Source organism: Homalodisca vitripennis, chromosome 4 (genome assembly GCF_021130785.1).
Source record: "Homalodisca vitripennis isolate AUS2020 chromosome 4, UT_GWSS_2.1, whole genome shotgun sequence".
In the NCBI taxonomy this organism is placed as follows: Eukaryota; Metazoa; Arthropoda; class Insecta; order Hemiptera; family Cicadellidae; genus Homalodisca; species Homalodisca vitripennis.
Genome location: NC_060210.1, coordinates 175,352,243 through 175,369,481, shown reverse-complemented (window position 1 = coordinate 175,369,481; position 17,239 = coordinate 175,352,243). Strand labels below are relative to the sequence as shown.

Below are 17,239 nucleotides of genomic sequence, written 5' to 3'. Positions count from 1 at the left end.
ATCACTGCTTGAAATTCAATAAATAGTCCTACCAGATGTTGGTAGATGAGAGTTTATTTGATTCAATAGGTTCTCATGATGGATCTTCATCAGAATCATCAACAATCAAGCCATCCGCTAAGGAAATAACCTCATCCTCACTCTCATCCAACTGACTTATTTCTAAGAAGTCTATCAAGTTCTCTAGAACGTAAATAAAAATGAATACTCATTGTTCTTTACATAAATCAAACGAGACACAGAAATAAGAAACACAGTGTAAATAACGCTATTTACAATGTACAAACATCTTAGCAACTATTTGTTTGTTTACTCCCGAGAATCACAGACTGGCACATAGTCTGACCATAAGAGGATGGGCGACATTGTATGTATTAGACATAGAATAAACAAACAAAAAGTCAAATATTATTTACAAAACCATTATATTTCATTATTTTGGTAATTTATTTAGACTTTTTTGTGACAATTCAATGTAAATGTGTCACTGAATAAACTAAAAACATTTATTATGAAACTTCCTATATATTGGAAGTTCGCCGTATTTGCTACTATTACCTATTGACTTCCGATATATTGAAAGTTGGTCTCCAAAGGGTTAGCGCAAACAGCATGAAATTGGAGGTAGTACTCCAGATTTGACCTTGTGGTAACAATTCATGATACACTATACCATTAAAATCGAAGAAGAACACAGTGAGCATGCACAACCTGCACTTGTCAAGCCTTTTCCAGTTTTCGGAATCCAGAATGCCTCCACTGGGACGATTAAGCCTTAGTTTCAATGTCATACCTTAAATCCATGTTTCAGTAATTTTGCATAATCGCTGATTTCATTTAGTGACTCCTGAGAAACTTCTTCCATTCACCGCTGTTTTTATTCAAAATTCAACAATTTTGGAACAAATATTGCTGCCACATTTTTATACCGAAAACATCTGAAAAAATGTCATGGCATAAGCCAATTGATATGCCAACATCATCAGCGTCTTCTCTGATCGTAATATGGCGAGCATTCATAACCATTTCTTCCACTTTTTTCATGTTTTCATCGATTGTTGATGTGCTGGGGCATCCTGAGCATTCGTCATTTCCAAATTCTTCACGGCCATCTTGGAAACATTTATAACACTCATAAACCATTGTTTTACTCATAGCAGACTCTCCATACGGTTTTGTTAACATTTCACACACTTTGTTACACTTTATTTCATTTTTTTCACAAAATTTGATATAAATTCTTTGATTCATTTTTTTAAACGAAAATCACTGTGTTCATCAAATACTTAAGCAATGAAAAAGTAAGTAATGAATACAGCTGGAAATTCAATTGTACTTCAACAGTACCAACATTAAAAAAAACATCTTAACAATCAGACTCTTCCAAACCCGGAAATCTTAAATATTCCCATTACTTTTTTAACACACATCGTAGTGACACAATTTCAACAGGCAACAGACACAAAACTTTAAACAAACATAGATATCTAGGTAAGACATAAATCCAAGTTTTCAATCTATAATCTAAGATAAACACTTGGGAGCTGAAACATTGTAAAGTTTCAATAACATTTAATTAAACTGTCTAAAATTGTAAAATTTGTCTAAAATATAAAAGGCATTTTTAACCCATTGCCATACCTCCCATATCTGTCGGTGCTGGGCCCTGTTAGGCCAGCTAATATTACACAAATTGTAGTGTTTTAGATAAATAACCGTACAAATAGTAAATATTAACATATTTACATAAAACTTTTACTAAATTGTTCAGATTTACACTGACTTTTATATAGACACCTTTACAAATTATTTAAGAAAAAACTTTTTTTTTATTTTTAATAAACAATTTTACAATTATATATTTTGAAACATAAATTTTTAAAGCAAATATTTTTTTTCTACATTAAAAATTATTTATGCCCTTAAAAAACTAATTTATTTTATAAATTAAACATACTTTTATGCAAAATAGGGCATGAAATGTTAATTTTGCTGTATAAAATACTTTTTAAACATGAAATAAAAATGTTTGCGATTTTTACAAAATTCTTAAAAAATTAAATAAATTTAAAAAAAAACCAAAACCTACCTCCACATTGTTATCAAGATCCAAATCAATTATTTGTAAACTATTTTCTGGATGAATATCACCATCACAAATATCTCCATCACTAGAATCTGATTCACAATCGATGTCACGTTTACGCCTATCAATAACAATAGATTCTTCACTTTCCTCAAATTCACTATCTTCTAATTCACTTCCAAACAAAACATTATTAATTCCAAAATCACTTCTTATACGTTTTTGACTAATTTTGAAACTCAATATAAAATGAATGTTAACAATAACATAACCTTGTTAGCGCGAACTGGTAACTAGAGCTACTGAATTGTGACGTAGACGGCAACACAGCTGTCCGCTGCTCTCAGCTGACCTAGGCTGTTGCATTGTTTATACTTTATTGTTCTCATCAATGACGTAATTTATTTCGTTTACAAAACCTTTTTATAATAGATAAAGTAATGTATATTAACAGACAAACATTAATTTTTATACTAGTGATATTACAATAAACCGTTTTCCAATGCTCCAAGATTCTACATTAATTTTTATGTTTTTGTTTGTATTAACAATATATATTGGATTTTATTAACGTATTACACAAATACGAGATAACTCGTAGTTGCACATATAGGTCCTTTTTCCATACTACGAGTTAACTCGTAGTTGTAGGCCAATGGGTTAAGTAAGTCTTTTAACAATAGCCTGTAACTATTATGATTCTTTTATGACTAATTTCTTTTGGAATACAATTTTAAAACTTTATAACATTGTATGTGGAATTGTTCTTATATAATTCTAACTTACGATTAAATATAAAAAATGTATTTTTATTTGTTGTAATATAATAGTAAACATCACAGAGTAGTAGCTGTGTGTAGATGTGTTAAACATGTAGTTATGTTAATGTTTATATATATATATATATATATATATATATATATATATATATATATATATATAAATACATTTTAAAACATGGTAATAGATTATTCAGGTTTTGATTGGATATACCTCCACGCACATCCCATAAGATACATGTGATTGAGAATGGGTATGAAATACAATTTTTAATACAGTTAGAATATGTAACTTGGATAACATTTTTAGAGCATAAGTTCTACAGTTTATTGTTTATGATTAATGTCCAGATTTCAACTGAAATTGATATCAATGTAAAGATCTAAGAATTTGGTTTTATGAACTTGCAATATGCCTTTCTTTGCTATTAATATGAATTTGGACTTGGTACTGTTTATTTTGTTTTGTTGTAAATGACATGTAATCAGACTGTTAAGTGTTTAAAATCAAATTGGTATTAAAAAAAATTCTTGAAATTTGATAGTTCAATAAAATAGTGTATTTCTAATTTCATCTCAGTCGTTGTAGACATAATGAGATTTGAATCATCAGTGTAAACACAGAGTTGTTTTTTTTTTACTTTGTAAATGTCACTACGGCATTTAAGTATGTCCAAGTGGCAAATAAAAAATAGTGGAGCTAGTGGGGTACTCAACACTTAGTTATTTGAGAATTTCATTTAACTTTCAAAATTTGATCGGTGTTCACTTTGGTTATATCTACAAATTGCTCTGTACTTATTAAGTGTACTTAACCACCTCTGTACTCAAACCAACTTAAGTGAGAATATCTTATTTCTAAATTTCTTAGTTTCTTATCATGTTAGTGTGGGAAATACTGTTTAAAACTTTGGATAGGTGAATGAAGATTGTAGCTACTTTATTTTCCCTATTGACTGATTCGATAATTGATTCAATATAACTTATTAGGGCTGTAATGATAGGTATAGATTTTTTTCGGAATCCATGTTCTTCTTGGTCAAAATGATTATACTATTCTAAATGTGTCATAAAACTTAACCCTTTCCGAGCCAATGACGTTACTAGACGTCATGCCTAGACTAGCGCTAAAAACCAACGACGTCCACTGACGCAAAATCAATTTTTTTTAAAATATTATTTAAAAGCATTTCTGGATAACAAACTTAGTAAAAACGGTTAAACAAGGTTTATTTAAACAAGGGACAACCGTTCGTGTCTATTTTGAAGGTCACGGCTCTTGTTCGATCGACAAAATAGCGGGCGCGGGCGGCCGGATGTTCATAGTCTCCCGCAGAGCCAACGACGTCTACTGACGCGCGCTCAGTCTGCCTGTAGCCTCCGTGAGGTTAGATGTTTATTCGCCCTTCCATTTTCGATCCGCGTATTTATCTTTTCAATTTTGATGTTAATCAATATTTTTAATCAATGTACAGTGTAGTTTATGTATTATTATCGTGATGTAGGGCTTTATTGTCAAGTTTTTTTTTTAGTTTCATTGCTTTTATTTAATTTATATATATATATATACATTTTTAATATATTCTTTATATTTTCTCTAAATAAAAATTACTATATGCTTGTTTTTTGTAAAATATTACAATAATTGTGTTCAACTATTGTTAATTTTATATATGAACACATAGAATGTCAAAATTAAATTTTTTCAGTGAAATTATGATTTTACCATTTTTTGGCTGTAAATTAATAATAAAGAGTGAAAAAATATTTTGTCGTTTTTTTACCTCTTATGTTATAAGGATTATAAAAAATATTGGTTTTGGTATGTGGGAATTTTTTTATTTTTAAGGTGTATGGTTCTTGGGAGTAGTTTTGGTTATTTATTTGTGGCTCGCTAAGGGTTAATATATCGCTTTTTCAAATACTTAAGATGGTGACAATAAAATGAATATCGGTCTATCATTTTAAATTTTTGTTTTATCTCCTTTTTTAAATTGATATCACTTCTGAAATTTTGCGTTGTCTACGAATATTCAGGAGATGAAATAGGCAGTAATAATCAAATGTGCTAAAGGCTTGGTTAATATTTTGTCCAAACAAAATTAAAATACATACCCCGTAAATTGAAGGAGCCTCATTTTCATTTATTTCTGTGTGGATGGAACCTCGCTTGAGCAAAACAACATGAAATGGTGTATCTTCTTCTTCATCTGCTATATCCATGTCCACTTTTAGTTGACCAACAAGTATTTCCACAACCGAACAGTGGCCCTATAACAAATTATACATTCCCATTCATACATAATTGAATGCCCAACTATTTTAAAATGACAATCATTCTAAATTTAAAAACAATATAAGTTTAAAATATAGAACAGTAAATATATTCAGTTAAATTACACCATCAATAAATTTTCATACAGTTTTCAATAAATTAATACCATTCATTTATAAATGCCCTCACTCCATTTTCAGAAAGAAACTTTATATGTGGTTACTGGTTAATCTTTTTACAGCCTTCAGGAGTTTTTTGGCGTTAGTGAAATTTGAGAATTGTTTACTCTTTGATGATGTTGTTTGTCTCAACTCTTTACAGGCACTTTTCTCATGTTATTTTAAATTAGTCTATAACCTCTTGTTGTTATTGTTAGTTTATTTATTAATATTTATATTTATTAATTGTTGAATTTTAGTTTTGTTGATTAATTCAATTGTTTTAAATCTTTTAATTGTAGTAATTTATTTTGAATTATTGATGGTGTAATTTTAACAACTCTTTTTACACCTTAACATACAAAAATTATCAAATTGTAAAAAAATTTGAATTTTAAATGTAGTTTATCAGTAATTTATAGTATATCTAGACTTGGCATTGTACTGCAATACTGACGTTAATACTTGTACAATGTCTTAAAACAATAAATTGATTGATTGATTGATCACAATAAACAAATTCATTACTGAGTGCATGTTCCACTCCCACAACTACTGGATACATACACTACATTACATATAGACAGGATTAACTGGTGTGGTTTTCAACACAGACTACGAAAATAAGTTCACTTAGTTACATCAACACACTCATTATAACCTAGAATGTATATTTACTTGTATACTTATGTTTTGAGCTTTTTTAAAGATATTGCACGTTTGCATTGTTTGGTCCATAGCATTAAAAATATTAAACATTTCTGCTATTCACACATATGACACACAGGTGATACTAAAAGTTTCCTCATTTATGGCAATTTTAAGGCTAATATAATAACTTCCAATGACTTCCACCAAAACTGGTGTAGCAGACAATCGATTTTTTCAAGGAAAATTCCTCGATCGATTTAAAACTTTAGGCAAATGTGCTTATACAATGCAAAATTGGCTCTATGCAGCTAGGCTATAATGAATAATACGTACTTGTTATTATTGCAATAGGTGAATGTAAATAATTATTCAACTGTATATTACAGTAAATAAGACTACAATACTTAACACATATTTAAGAAACTTTGTATGAACTTTCTACAAATAAATGGCAAGATCAACTTGACATTTCTACAATTAAAAAAAAATCCACTGGCATGGTTTCATGCTCACGAAAACTCACATGTCCATAAAGAAAGTGCATTAAAAGTTATAAGTGAACAATGATTGCTTATGTAGTCAGTGGTAGCAGCAATACCTTCTTTACTCACGAAATAAAATTTAACTTTTTATAATTTACATAACTTAATTATAACATTGCCATTGCACTAAAAATACAATAATTTAAATTGCTCAACACACAAGAAAACAAGAACAAAAAAAAATTGTTACAAAAATGTTGTTGAAATTTGAAAAATCTTAACCCTTATAACGTCACAGACGCCGTATGGCGCATAGACAAACTATCTCCAAACGGCAAAGACGCGGTACGGCGCATCGACACAAAACTGCGTCTATGGCAAATTTAAGTTCCTTTTAAATCCGATCAATGTCACTAACGGTATGCGTCAACCATGTGTGTGGATTATTGACCTATGTCAAGCCTCAAAATATAGCTGTCGCGTTACATTGTTTGAAACAATAGACGCGGTGTCTAGACACTCTCCCCGCCACACGGCACAGACGCCGTACAGCGCACGCGCTTTTGTTTGCAGTTTGGCTTCAGGTAGTGCGTGTCTAACCATCGCTGAGTCGGTTTCCTTCGTCGTGTTTTCTGTTTATATGGTTTTTATTTATTTGTTAAAAGTATTGATATCTTAGTTTTATTATTCATTTAGTGTTTTTAGTGTCATTTTAGTGTTTAGTGTCACCTATTTAGTGTTCAGGTACTTTGGGATTCTACCGACCACACCAGTATGAAGAACACAAAAATATAAATTTATAGCTAAACAAACATGATAGAACGAAAAAACAACTCTTTAATTACAAAATTACAAACTTACAAGCATTTCCAGGCATTGTGATCGGTATTGTTGTCGCTGTTATGTTATCTTTCTCGAGAATCCCGATTACGACAGGCCACGCGGCATCACATGATTTGCGCGGTACATAATTGCCTTTCCATTACAATTCAATTTATATTTCTGATCAGATCCTCTAGAATTTGATATTTTACTGATAGGTACTATCTCGAGGGATGTTTTTCTGTCGTTGACATCAGCGAGAAGGCATGGCACTCGCATTTTGGGTGGCGGAGTATGATCAAGAATAAAAACAAGTTTTGAGTGATTTTTTCAATAAAGAGTTTAGTTTTAGTTTGATCATATTTGTTTTTATTGAATTTTTGTGTTTGGAGAAATGTAGAGGTAAAACACGGAAGTACAACAAAGCCACGCATCATCTGAACGGGCGGCGAGACTCTGCAATCACGTTATCTACTAGACCGCTCGACTTTGACCTCTGTCTGAGGATGGGGAGGGGTTTGCGATAAGACAATTCCTGTTTTATATTGACGAAATATTGTTCTACGCTAATCTAGTAATCAGTAGAAGCAAAATGTCAAATAACGATTTATGTCTGGGTGTGGTCGGTATAATTCCAAAGTACCGTGTTCATTATTAGTGATAAATAACATGTCTCGTAACATTGACGATCCTGAGTACAGAAACTTTATAATTTTAAAATTTTTACTTTTTTTATACTTACCATAATTATAGAAAGTAAAAATAAAAATGAACTTTGCACATTAAAATTTTTTTTTTATATATTGTGCCGTTTGCTGGAAGTCGTGAAAAGATTTATACTGACGTTATAAGGGTTAAAAGTTTTTAAAATGTGACTAAACAACCATCCCTCACTAATATGATGATCATTGATTAACTGAAGCAAAGAAAATTATAATCTCAATAATTTTTTTTTATTGTTCACTTAACCTTTCCAATTGGATTTCATATCTGTTTTCCCTCTTATCTTATATTTATTTTAACATATTTTCAATGAAAAACTAATTTTTATCAAACTATTGATTACAAAAGTAAATACCTTATTATATTTTATAATAGTTTAATATATTTCAATTCATTATAACAAGCTAAAGAAATTATACACTTGTAAGTTTTGCATTTTAACAGGGTATATCTTTCAAAATATTCTGCAGGAGAGACCAGGAGTTTTGAGCAGGTTTTCCAGTAACACAATATTTCCTTTACGACTCATATGTTGGAGGTTGTAAAGGGAAGAGGTTTGCACTACATTTGTATGTCGGATGACATCCTACATTATAATGATGTCAATTATACTTCATTCTTAACCAGTCTGCAACTTTACTTCATGGAATTGCCGTGTGGTCACAGCACCAGTCAGAAACATCACATATTGGCTGAAAATGAAGCATTAGTGACACCATTACAATGTCAGATGCCGTCCGACATATGACTGGAACAGCAAAATTGTGATGTCGGACAATATACAACTACGAGTTGTGAAGAATAACTCTGGGATCCTTATGTCACATAAATCTCTGATTGTAATTAAATTTTATAATAACCTTCAACTTAGACAATTCGCAAATTTGTGATTGAATAATTGGTCAGTAAAATAGTATATTAGCTAATGAGTTACCTGTGACACTGCCAGTAGCAAAGGTGTCTGTTTCTTGTTGTTGGGCAGATTGATGTCAGCCTGGCCCTGCAACGCTAGAGTCTCAACCACTGCTCTGTGGCCGTTCAGACAAGCCAGATGTAGAGCTGCAAACCCGTCATCCTTTTTCACATCCACAAGATGCCGTGCTTTGCTCAGAATTCTCTCGGTTGCTCTGCAAATAAATCCTTTGTATTACACTACCACAAAAATATATTTTATAGCACATTTGCACTACATTAATTGAACATATACAGGCTTTCTTAACAGGGTGAATTTATAAGTCAGTTACTCCCCCACCCTCCCACCCCAGCAGTACTTACTTAGTACATTCTACATTTTCATAGTTACTGTATTGAGTAAACATTCAAAAATACTAGATTATGAACTATTATAGATTTAAAAGATCACCTGAGAATCAAAATCTACCAATCACAGTTTAAACTTGGACTTTGTCATAATTTATCTAATAGTCTTCTAAAAATAGTAATATCAGAACCTGTCTCATTTTACAACAGTTTATTTTATATTTTTGCACATGCTACTAATTATTAGAAATCAGTAACACTAACTTTTGCATAGTTAAATATCTCTTTTTGCGTGATGGGAAAAAAGATGCATTTCAAGTGTCGCTGTCATTTGTAAATATAAACTGGGGATTCATTATTAGTTTAAGGTTAATTTATACAACACTGATGATAACATGATGACTCTTAACAGTTGGCATTTTAATATAATCGTAACACTTTCAAAAATTTAGAAACTTTCGCAACTTGAACCAAGACAAGAATATTAAACCATCTAAAACAGGACCTACATTGTAAATTTTTAAACTTTAAACCAGCGTAATGTTTTTTGTTAGTGAACCCTTTGCGGTTGAATTTGTGGCATTGTACTCTACCTTTAATTTCATGTACAAATCATCCTATGCTCTCATTTAAGATTTCCTTCTAACTACTTGCTGGCCATCCCCCTTACAAGACAAAAATTGGTAGTTACTTCAAAAAGTAGATTTATAAGTGCAGTAATAATGTACCAAGTTTTATTGCTTTACCTGTAATCGTTTGGGAATTATCACGCTCGTGCGGGACTTTTTTTACACCCTGTATATTATTACACAGTAAATAATAAACCCAACTAAAATCAAACTAAGAAAGATTTGTCCATTTTCTCCCAAAAATTATTAAAATTCTCCAGCTCCATTTGTTGATTGTTCTTTTTATTTCTTCCTTTCTTCTTCTAAGATTTGCGCCTATCTCAATTTTCTCCTGTATTCAGTAAATTTCATCTTTTTACGAGTCTCTGCAAGTCTGTCATACAAATCAGCTGGATCAAAAAACTTTTTTTAGGAAGAAAAACAGCTGCCAGGAACAAAAACAATTGTAACTATAGAAAACTATTAATCGCAAACTAAATTTATGTATGACAAAAAGGTGATTTTGTTAATTTTGACCACTTGTTGTACAAAAAACATTTTTTAAAAAACGCATTCAATGGTTGGAACATTGATTTTTATTGCATTTTTCTTATGTGTTAGACTTAAAGAACAAAAATATGGAAAAATTCTTTTTTGGAAAATTTTTTGGTTTTGGGCCATTCATTTTCAATAACAAATTCCTTTAATAGATATTGAAAATGAGTAAGAATAAAAGTTGCTTGAAATTTCTAAAAAGTTTCTAAAAACTTATTGTTTTTTGGGTATAATTTAAAAAACATCCAACATACCAATTTTGCTAAAATCCAATTGGCTGCTATTTTTACTTTTAATTGGTTGAGAGTGGCTAACGAACTTCTCCAAGGTATGTGTAATAATGTCTCGGTACACACTAGTGTTCACTGTGCAATAGCTGTGATAAAAATTGGGCACAGATGCAATGACGACCAACTTGAAATATTTTCTGAACGAAGCCAGAACATTTCCAGTACATGTCTATAGTACTATTTCCATCTCAAGTTTGATCCTAATCAATAAGAAATCATGCCAGTTATTGCGTTAAAAAGCACATAATGTATTGTATAATACAGATATACATTTATATAATGTTTATATAGATTTTTCGATAATATGTATATTAGATACATTTTTCATTGGGTGGTGGTGTTAGTAACTGGTGTTGATATAAGTAAAAATGAAAAAGTATTCGAACTTATGTTTTATGAGGTTGATAGTAATAAGCAAACTTTTATGAAATTTGTTCAAAATAGCGCACTCAAATATAACATTATATCTGTTTAGCGAGTTCAAAGACGGCTATTAAAACATTCATGACAAAGCCTGAAGATATCTTTAACCACATCTCATACTACATCAAATCAATTCAAAAATGGTTGAGGACAGTAGAATAATCATGATCACAAAGTTAGAATCACAAAAAATAGATTGGAACTATCATTAATTTTTTTACTCATTATGATCTACATTATGATACATAATGATCTGCTCCAAAACCTCAATAAAAGTGGTGTATTTGTGCAAGATTATGGAAATTATGTAGTTATTTTATTTGCAGGTAGGCATTATGGGATGATTACAGGATGATGAACAGTGCCCTCAAACTTGTGGATCGCTCGCTGGTGTGCAAGGATTAGTCTTTCAGTTAATCCCTCTAAAGTGACTGCTGTACCTTTCACTATGAGGAAAAAAGATGGATGGTATTGGATCTCTAATGATTCAAAGAATGCAATGTTCCCTTTGCAACTACAGCTGATGTACCTTGGAGTTTTCTGAACTAGAATTTAATTAAGGGGATCAACTATGGTAAGTGGGCTCTGCTAATTTGTAGTCGCTCATACGGATTATCTGGAAATTGAGGACTATGTTGTTTTAGTGATTATATACCTTGGTGTTGTGATCTGTGACGATCATCATTAGCCTGCTAAAACTTGCATACTTCTACTTTATGTGTGCTTTCAGCTGTAGTACCGGAGCTGCCATAGATTGTTTGTTGGACATTCAACCATCATCATCAAAAAAGTTTATGGGATCTCTAAGTATAATAGAAGATAATTAATTACAGGTTCAGTTCAACCACCTGAAAAATGGCCACAACATATCCACCTGAATCCAATCAATAATCTACGGATATTCTTTTAGTATAGGTCTACTGTTAACGTGAAAAGCAAACAATCAAAACAACAGAAAGGGAGGAATTCCTGTGAACTTTGCTAAATTATTTTGAAGACAATTTATATATGAAAAATAATATGTAAAAAAGAGTACGAAATTAAAAATTATACTAATAATGCTTTTGAGAAGTTAAACGTACTATTGTAGTCTTATGGTGCAGTATTTAGTCTAATTAGTTATAATTTATATAGTATGAATAAGAGAGATAAACAATGATATAAAAGTTGTGGAATGTTGAATGAGATGTGTTGTATTAAGGAAGATTATGAAGTTAACAGGAATTTTCCGAGGCATTTACCATTGTTTGGTGATACAAAAAAGTCGGTAATACTATGTTTCGAGATCTGATATCTGACCTCTTCTTCAGGTAAATAAATAAACTAACATTATTACAAACTAGGTTAAACTAAACAAATCATATCAGAGCATTAGTCAGGAATCACAACCACCATGTCGTGAGTCAACTTCACTATCTCTAAAACATGCACTTAATAAAAAACTAAACACAAAACTAATTATTAAAACTGAACTACAGTTCTGATTTCGGTAGGTTTGGTTTTCTTTTTAGTAATTTTTCAGAATTTGCAACCAAAGTGGCCTAATCTCAACTGATGGTTGACTGATTGGTCGGTCTGCCAATTTAATATATAAGGCCTTGATTCATTTCCTTTTAATGAAATAAGGTTTCCAATGTATTATGTTGGTTTCATCCCAATTCATATGATAGTCTTCGGATCAACAATGATGTGCAATTTTGTTACTTTTCTGTTAGACCCTTTCTTGTGTTTTCTTTGTGTTTTTTTACCCTAACATTTAAAGTTCTCTTTGACTCGCCTACGTATTCTCTATCACAACTACATTTTATACTGTAAACACGGTTTTTGGCATCTTCGTCTAAGAGTATAGTGTGTTTTAAATACAGTTCTAATGTTATACTTTCTACCTACTTCTAATTTTCTCCGATAATACCGTCACACAAGGGATTGACATAAACACAAATTTATTACTATCCTGTTTTATTTACTCAGGAATGATTCTTCTAGTTCGTTTGCACTTATTTATTATTAATTGAGAATATCCATTGCATCTAAGAGCCGATTAAATTTACTTAAATTCCACTTTAATCCATCTTTATCTGAGCATAAGCTTTTTGCAGTATCAAATAATAAGCAGGCCACAAATTCTTTGACAAATTTTTTATGGTTTGATTGATAATTTAAAACTTTTCCGGTGTGTTTTCCTTCGAAAAACAGTAGTCAGAATCAGAATATACGTTATTTGACAGCTTCAAGCCAAGAATAGTGTCACAGAGTACAATTGCAAGTTAATGACAGTGTTCACATATGGCTCGTTCCATGTATTCCTTCAGGCTATAGACTGGATCCCTCAGCAGCCAGCGATGAGGCCGTCCCCTCAGCAAAGCTGGCGGCTCTCTTTTCACTTCTTGCGGGAGAATGTAAAAGAGCTTTGCTCCAGCATAGGTTGGTTTCTTGGAATAGAGTGTGGAATTGAGGTGAAACAGTTTAAAGTTGTTCTCACTCCTTGTATTGTGCGTATGGATGTCGCTGTTTCTCACTAAGGGCAGCTTGGTGGCGTGGAGAACCACTTCATAAGTGTAGAGGGATGGGGCAGAATTCTGAGACTTCTGAAGACTTCCATACAGCTTTGTCGATGTTGAAGCCAGCCATGACTCTAATTGCTCGCTTCTGCATCACGAACATCCTCTTGATATTGCTTAGAGATGAGCCACCCCATAATATGATATGTTATACCTGATGTGGGACTCGAAGAGTGCATGATAGCAAATTCTGGTAGTCTTGTTTGTGCTAATAAATTGGACAAGCTTTATTGCAAAGACCGCTTCGCTAAGTTTCAGACAAAGCGAGTCGATATGATTGGTCCATGCTAGCTGGTCATCGAGCACGACTTCCAAATGTCTAGTCGAGGACAGCGCTTGTATGTTTGTTGGTTCAATCACTTTCCCTTTTAGTTTTCCTAGAATGAGCTGGGTTGTTTTCGCCTCATTAAAGATTAATTTCTTGTTGAAGCAGTACTCCTGAGTTAGGTTGATTAAGATGTAGTTGGCCACTTTAAGGGGATCTGCCGAGTTGATGATGGTGCAACCAGTGCCTCTTTCAAGGCCGTGATGGTTGATCAACTCGGAATAAATCCATACTGGCATTTGAGGTCAACACAGTTTAGATGGAAGTGGGTTCTTAACCTGCTAAGGACAATTTTTTTGAGGATCTTGGAGAAAGATGTAACCAAAGAAATGGGCCGGTATTTTTGTATGTTGTGCCCTTTTTGTGAAGCCAATAAACTTCAGAGGTTTTCATTTTTGCTGTGAAAACTCCTTGAGCAAGCGACTTGTTAATGATATCAGTCATGGGAGGAACCAATTTGTCCAAACAAAATTTCATTGTTTTGGAGATTTCGTCAACACCGTTGGAAGATGATGATTTCGCAGCACAGATGGCTTTTCTAGCTTCTTCATTTGAGGCTGGGTGAAATATTACCAAAAGATCCAATTGAAGACTGTGGCGGTGAAGCCTGTTGGGAAGTCAGCACTTTTCAGAGCCTCTACCGCAACATTGATAAAATGCTAATTGAAGTGCTCTGCAATGTCATTGATGTTTGAAATACTTTTGTTGTTGATCTTCATAGACCAAGCCGTTTCCTTTATACCCCTTTCTGCATTGAAAATTTTCCAAAATGCTTGGATTTTGTTATTTTACTGAGATGCAATATTCATTGTCTTTTTTCCTGATCTCTCTTGGCTTGAGATCATAAATCTTTTTATTTTATGCGGGAGCTGCAATCAGTCGACCATCAGTTGAGAAGACCACTTTGGTTGCAAATTCTGAAAAATTAACTAAAAAGAAAACCAATGTATCAAACAAATTAGACATTTGTAATAAACCAAAGCTGAATCACAGTATGGTTTTAAGAAGTTTATTTAGCATGAACCAATAATAAAAAAGGCCCACTCCTGTTCCCCTTTTTTTGCCACTATCTTGTTTCTACCATGACGATTGCTATTTGCTATTGGTCTCTTGTCAGTCGTAGGTGGTTGGTCGGTGAATGCAGACCTATAGTATTCTGTAGTTCAGTTTTAATAATTGGTGTTGTGTTTAGTTTTTTATTAAATGCATGTTTTAGAGTTAGTGAAGTTGACACACAACATGGTGGTTGTGATTCCTGACTTATGCGTGTTACAAAGATTAATGACTTATGTCTGGTATGATTTGTTTATTTTAACCTAGTTTGTAATTTTATGTGTTAGATTAGTTATTTATCTGAAGAAGAAATCAGATGCAGATCTTGAAACGTAGTGTTACTGATTTTTTGTATCACTGAACAATGGCAAATGTCCGGAAAAATCCTGCTTCTATCACAATTCTTCCATTGTCAAAAACAAACTTCAAACAAAGAAGGAAGATTAGTCGCGACAGGCAGTGTAAAAAAAAAAGAGTTCTGAGTTTTGGCTTTTTATGTAAAGTGTCATATTCTTTTTACCAGTGTAACAACATTATCACTATAACCATTACCATTATAATCATTACCACTATAATAATAATAAAAAATAATAAACTACAAAAATTAGCTTTAAATATAGATACCACTATTTAGGTAATACTGACATGTTATTGCCTTTGAGTGCAGCATGATGCAGGATGTTGAAACCTCGCTTGTTGCGAATTGTGAAGTCTGCACCATGTACACTACAGAGCATGTCAACAATGTCAAGAGACTCCTTGCCAATAGCGTCGTGCAGTGCTGTGTCACCATATGAATCCTGAAAAAGGGATACATTGTGCTATGGTAGGACAACAAAAGAGGCTATGCATAAAAGGTTGTGGCTCAGAGCAAAACAAGTGAATTGTGCACAATCATGCAGTAGCTTTAATTTCACATTTTTGGAAGAACTCTGTACATGCAGACTAAAATGTTGCAATCAGTGTGCGATCTGAGAGAAAAATAGGCAACTAACAATAAGGTGGTGGTGTATCGACTTGAGAAAGGAGGAGTGAAAGATACATGAAATCATTTGTTTGGTGTCTTACTACAGAATAATTGACTTGGTAATGATTTGCTAGTAGGACATTATGTATTCAACATCAATGCAATATAAAAGTAAAAATATAAACATTGTCTTTTGGAACTCTGGAATCTGGAACTAAAATAAATTATTTGGATCATTACAGGACAAAATGGGATCCAGTTGTAAATTAAATGTTACATTTCAGACTCAAACTACATAATAATTGGAACCCAAGATTTTCTTATGTGCAAAAGGAAGATTTATTGAACTCACTCAAACATAAACTTCATATTGACTGGACAGTATAAAAATTGATTTCCAAACATCCAGAAAAATACTCATCTTTCAAGATTGGCTTTCCAGCTAAAGTGATCAATGATTTTTTTCACAAGTAACTTTTGGCCAATTGGGTCATATGTGAGTAAGTTTTTAACATTTAGGAACAATTTAAACTCCCAAGCTAAGTCCACAGTGGAGGAATATGTGCAAAGGTGAACCTGGTGTAGTAAAGATTCAGGGTTATTTTAGCAAAACTAAAACATCATTAACCCATAGTGTTGAGTAGTACCGGGTCAGCTGTAATAAATTGCAACCTCATGCTCTAAACTTTCATGGTTTAACACTTTATACCCTGAGCCCGAGTATAGGTCGGGCGGTGTCGGCAGCTTATTTAATTGTATTATTTAGCTCAGTCATCTTATTTTTGGATTCAAACATTGGATTTGATTATGTTCATTGGTTGTCTAAGTTTGTATTTGTTGGTTTTGAGATCCCTGGGTCACGTTTTATTAATGAAATAAGTATATTTGTCGTCGTACTACAAGCGAGTCTAGACAGCTGATCGTAGGCGCCGCGGCTGATCGTTGGTACTGTTAGTTTGCTTTGTAGTGTTTCACGTTGTGTGTTGTTGTGAGTCTTAGTGATGTCTTACTAAGTTTTCTACAAATCTTGCCGACAAATACTGAAGCAAATGTTATTATAATGTATTATAAATGTGAATTTAACTGTTTGTAAATAATCAGAACTTTAGTTTCTTACTGAATGAAGTAAGTAAAGGCAAATGCAAGCAATGTGAGGTTATCCGTGTGTTTTGTTTTGTATTTATACTCGCTTTGTTCTTTCTTCTCGACTTTCCGTTGATT

General features: G+C 32.4%; 1 protein-coding gene across 2 annotated transcripts in view; it reads right to left on the bottom strand.

Moving 5' to 3' along the window:
• The window catches only part of LOC124360701 (E3 ubiquitin-protein ligase MIB2), a 103,588-nt gene that overhangs the window by 40,390 nt on the left and 45,959 nt on the right, over window positions 1-17,239 (bottom strand). For both annotated transcript variants that reach the window (XM_046814529.1, XM_046814530.1), the window contains exons 10-12: window positions 15,697-15,851; window positions 8,911-9,103; window positions 4,981-5,136 (exon numbers count right to left, since the gene is read on the bottom strand). In XM_046814529.1, the coding sequence (XP_046670485.1) occupies window positions 4,981-5,136; window positions 8,911-9,103; window positions 15,697-15,851 (504 nt within the window). The remainder of the gene's footprint in view (window positions 1-4,980; window positions 5,137-8,910; window positions 9,104-15,696; window positions 15,852-17,239) is intronic.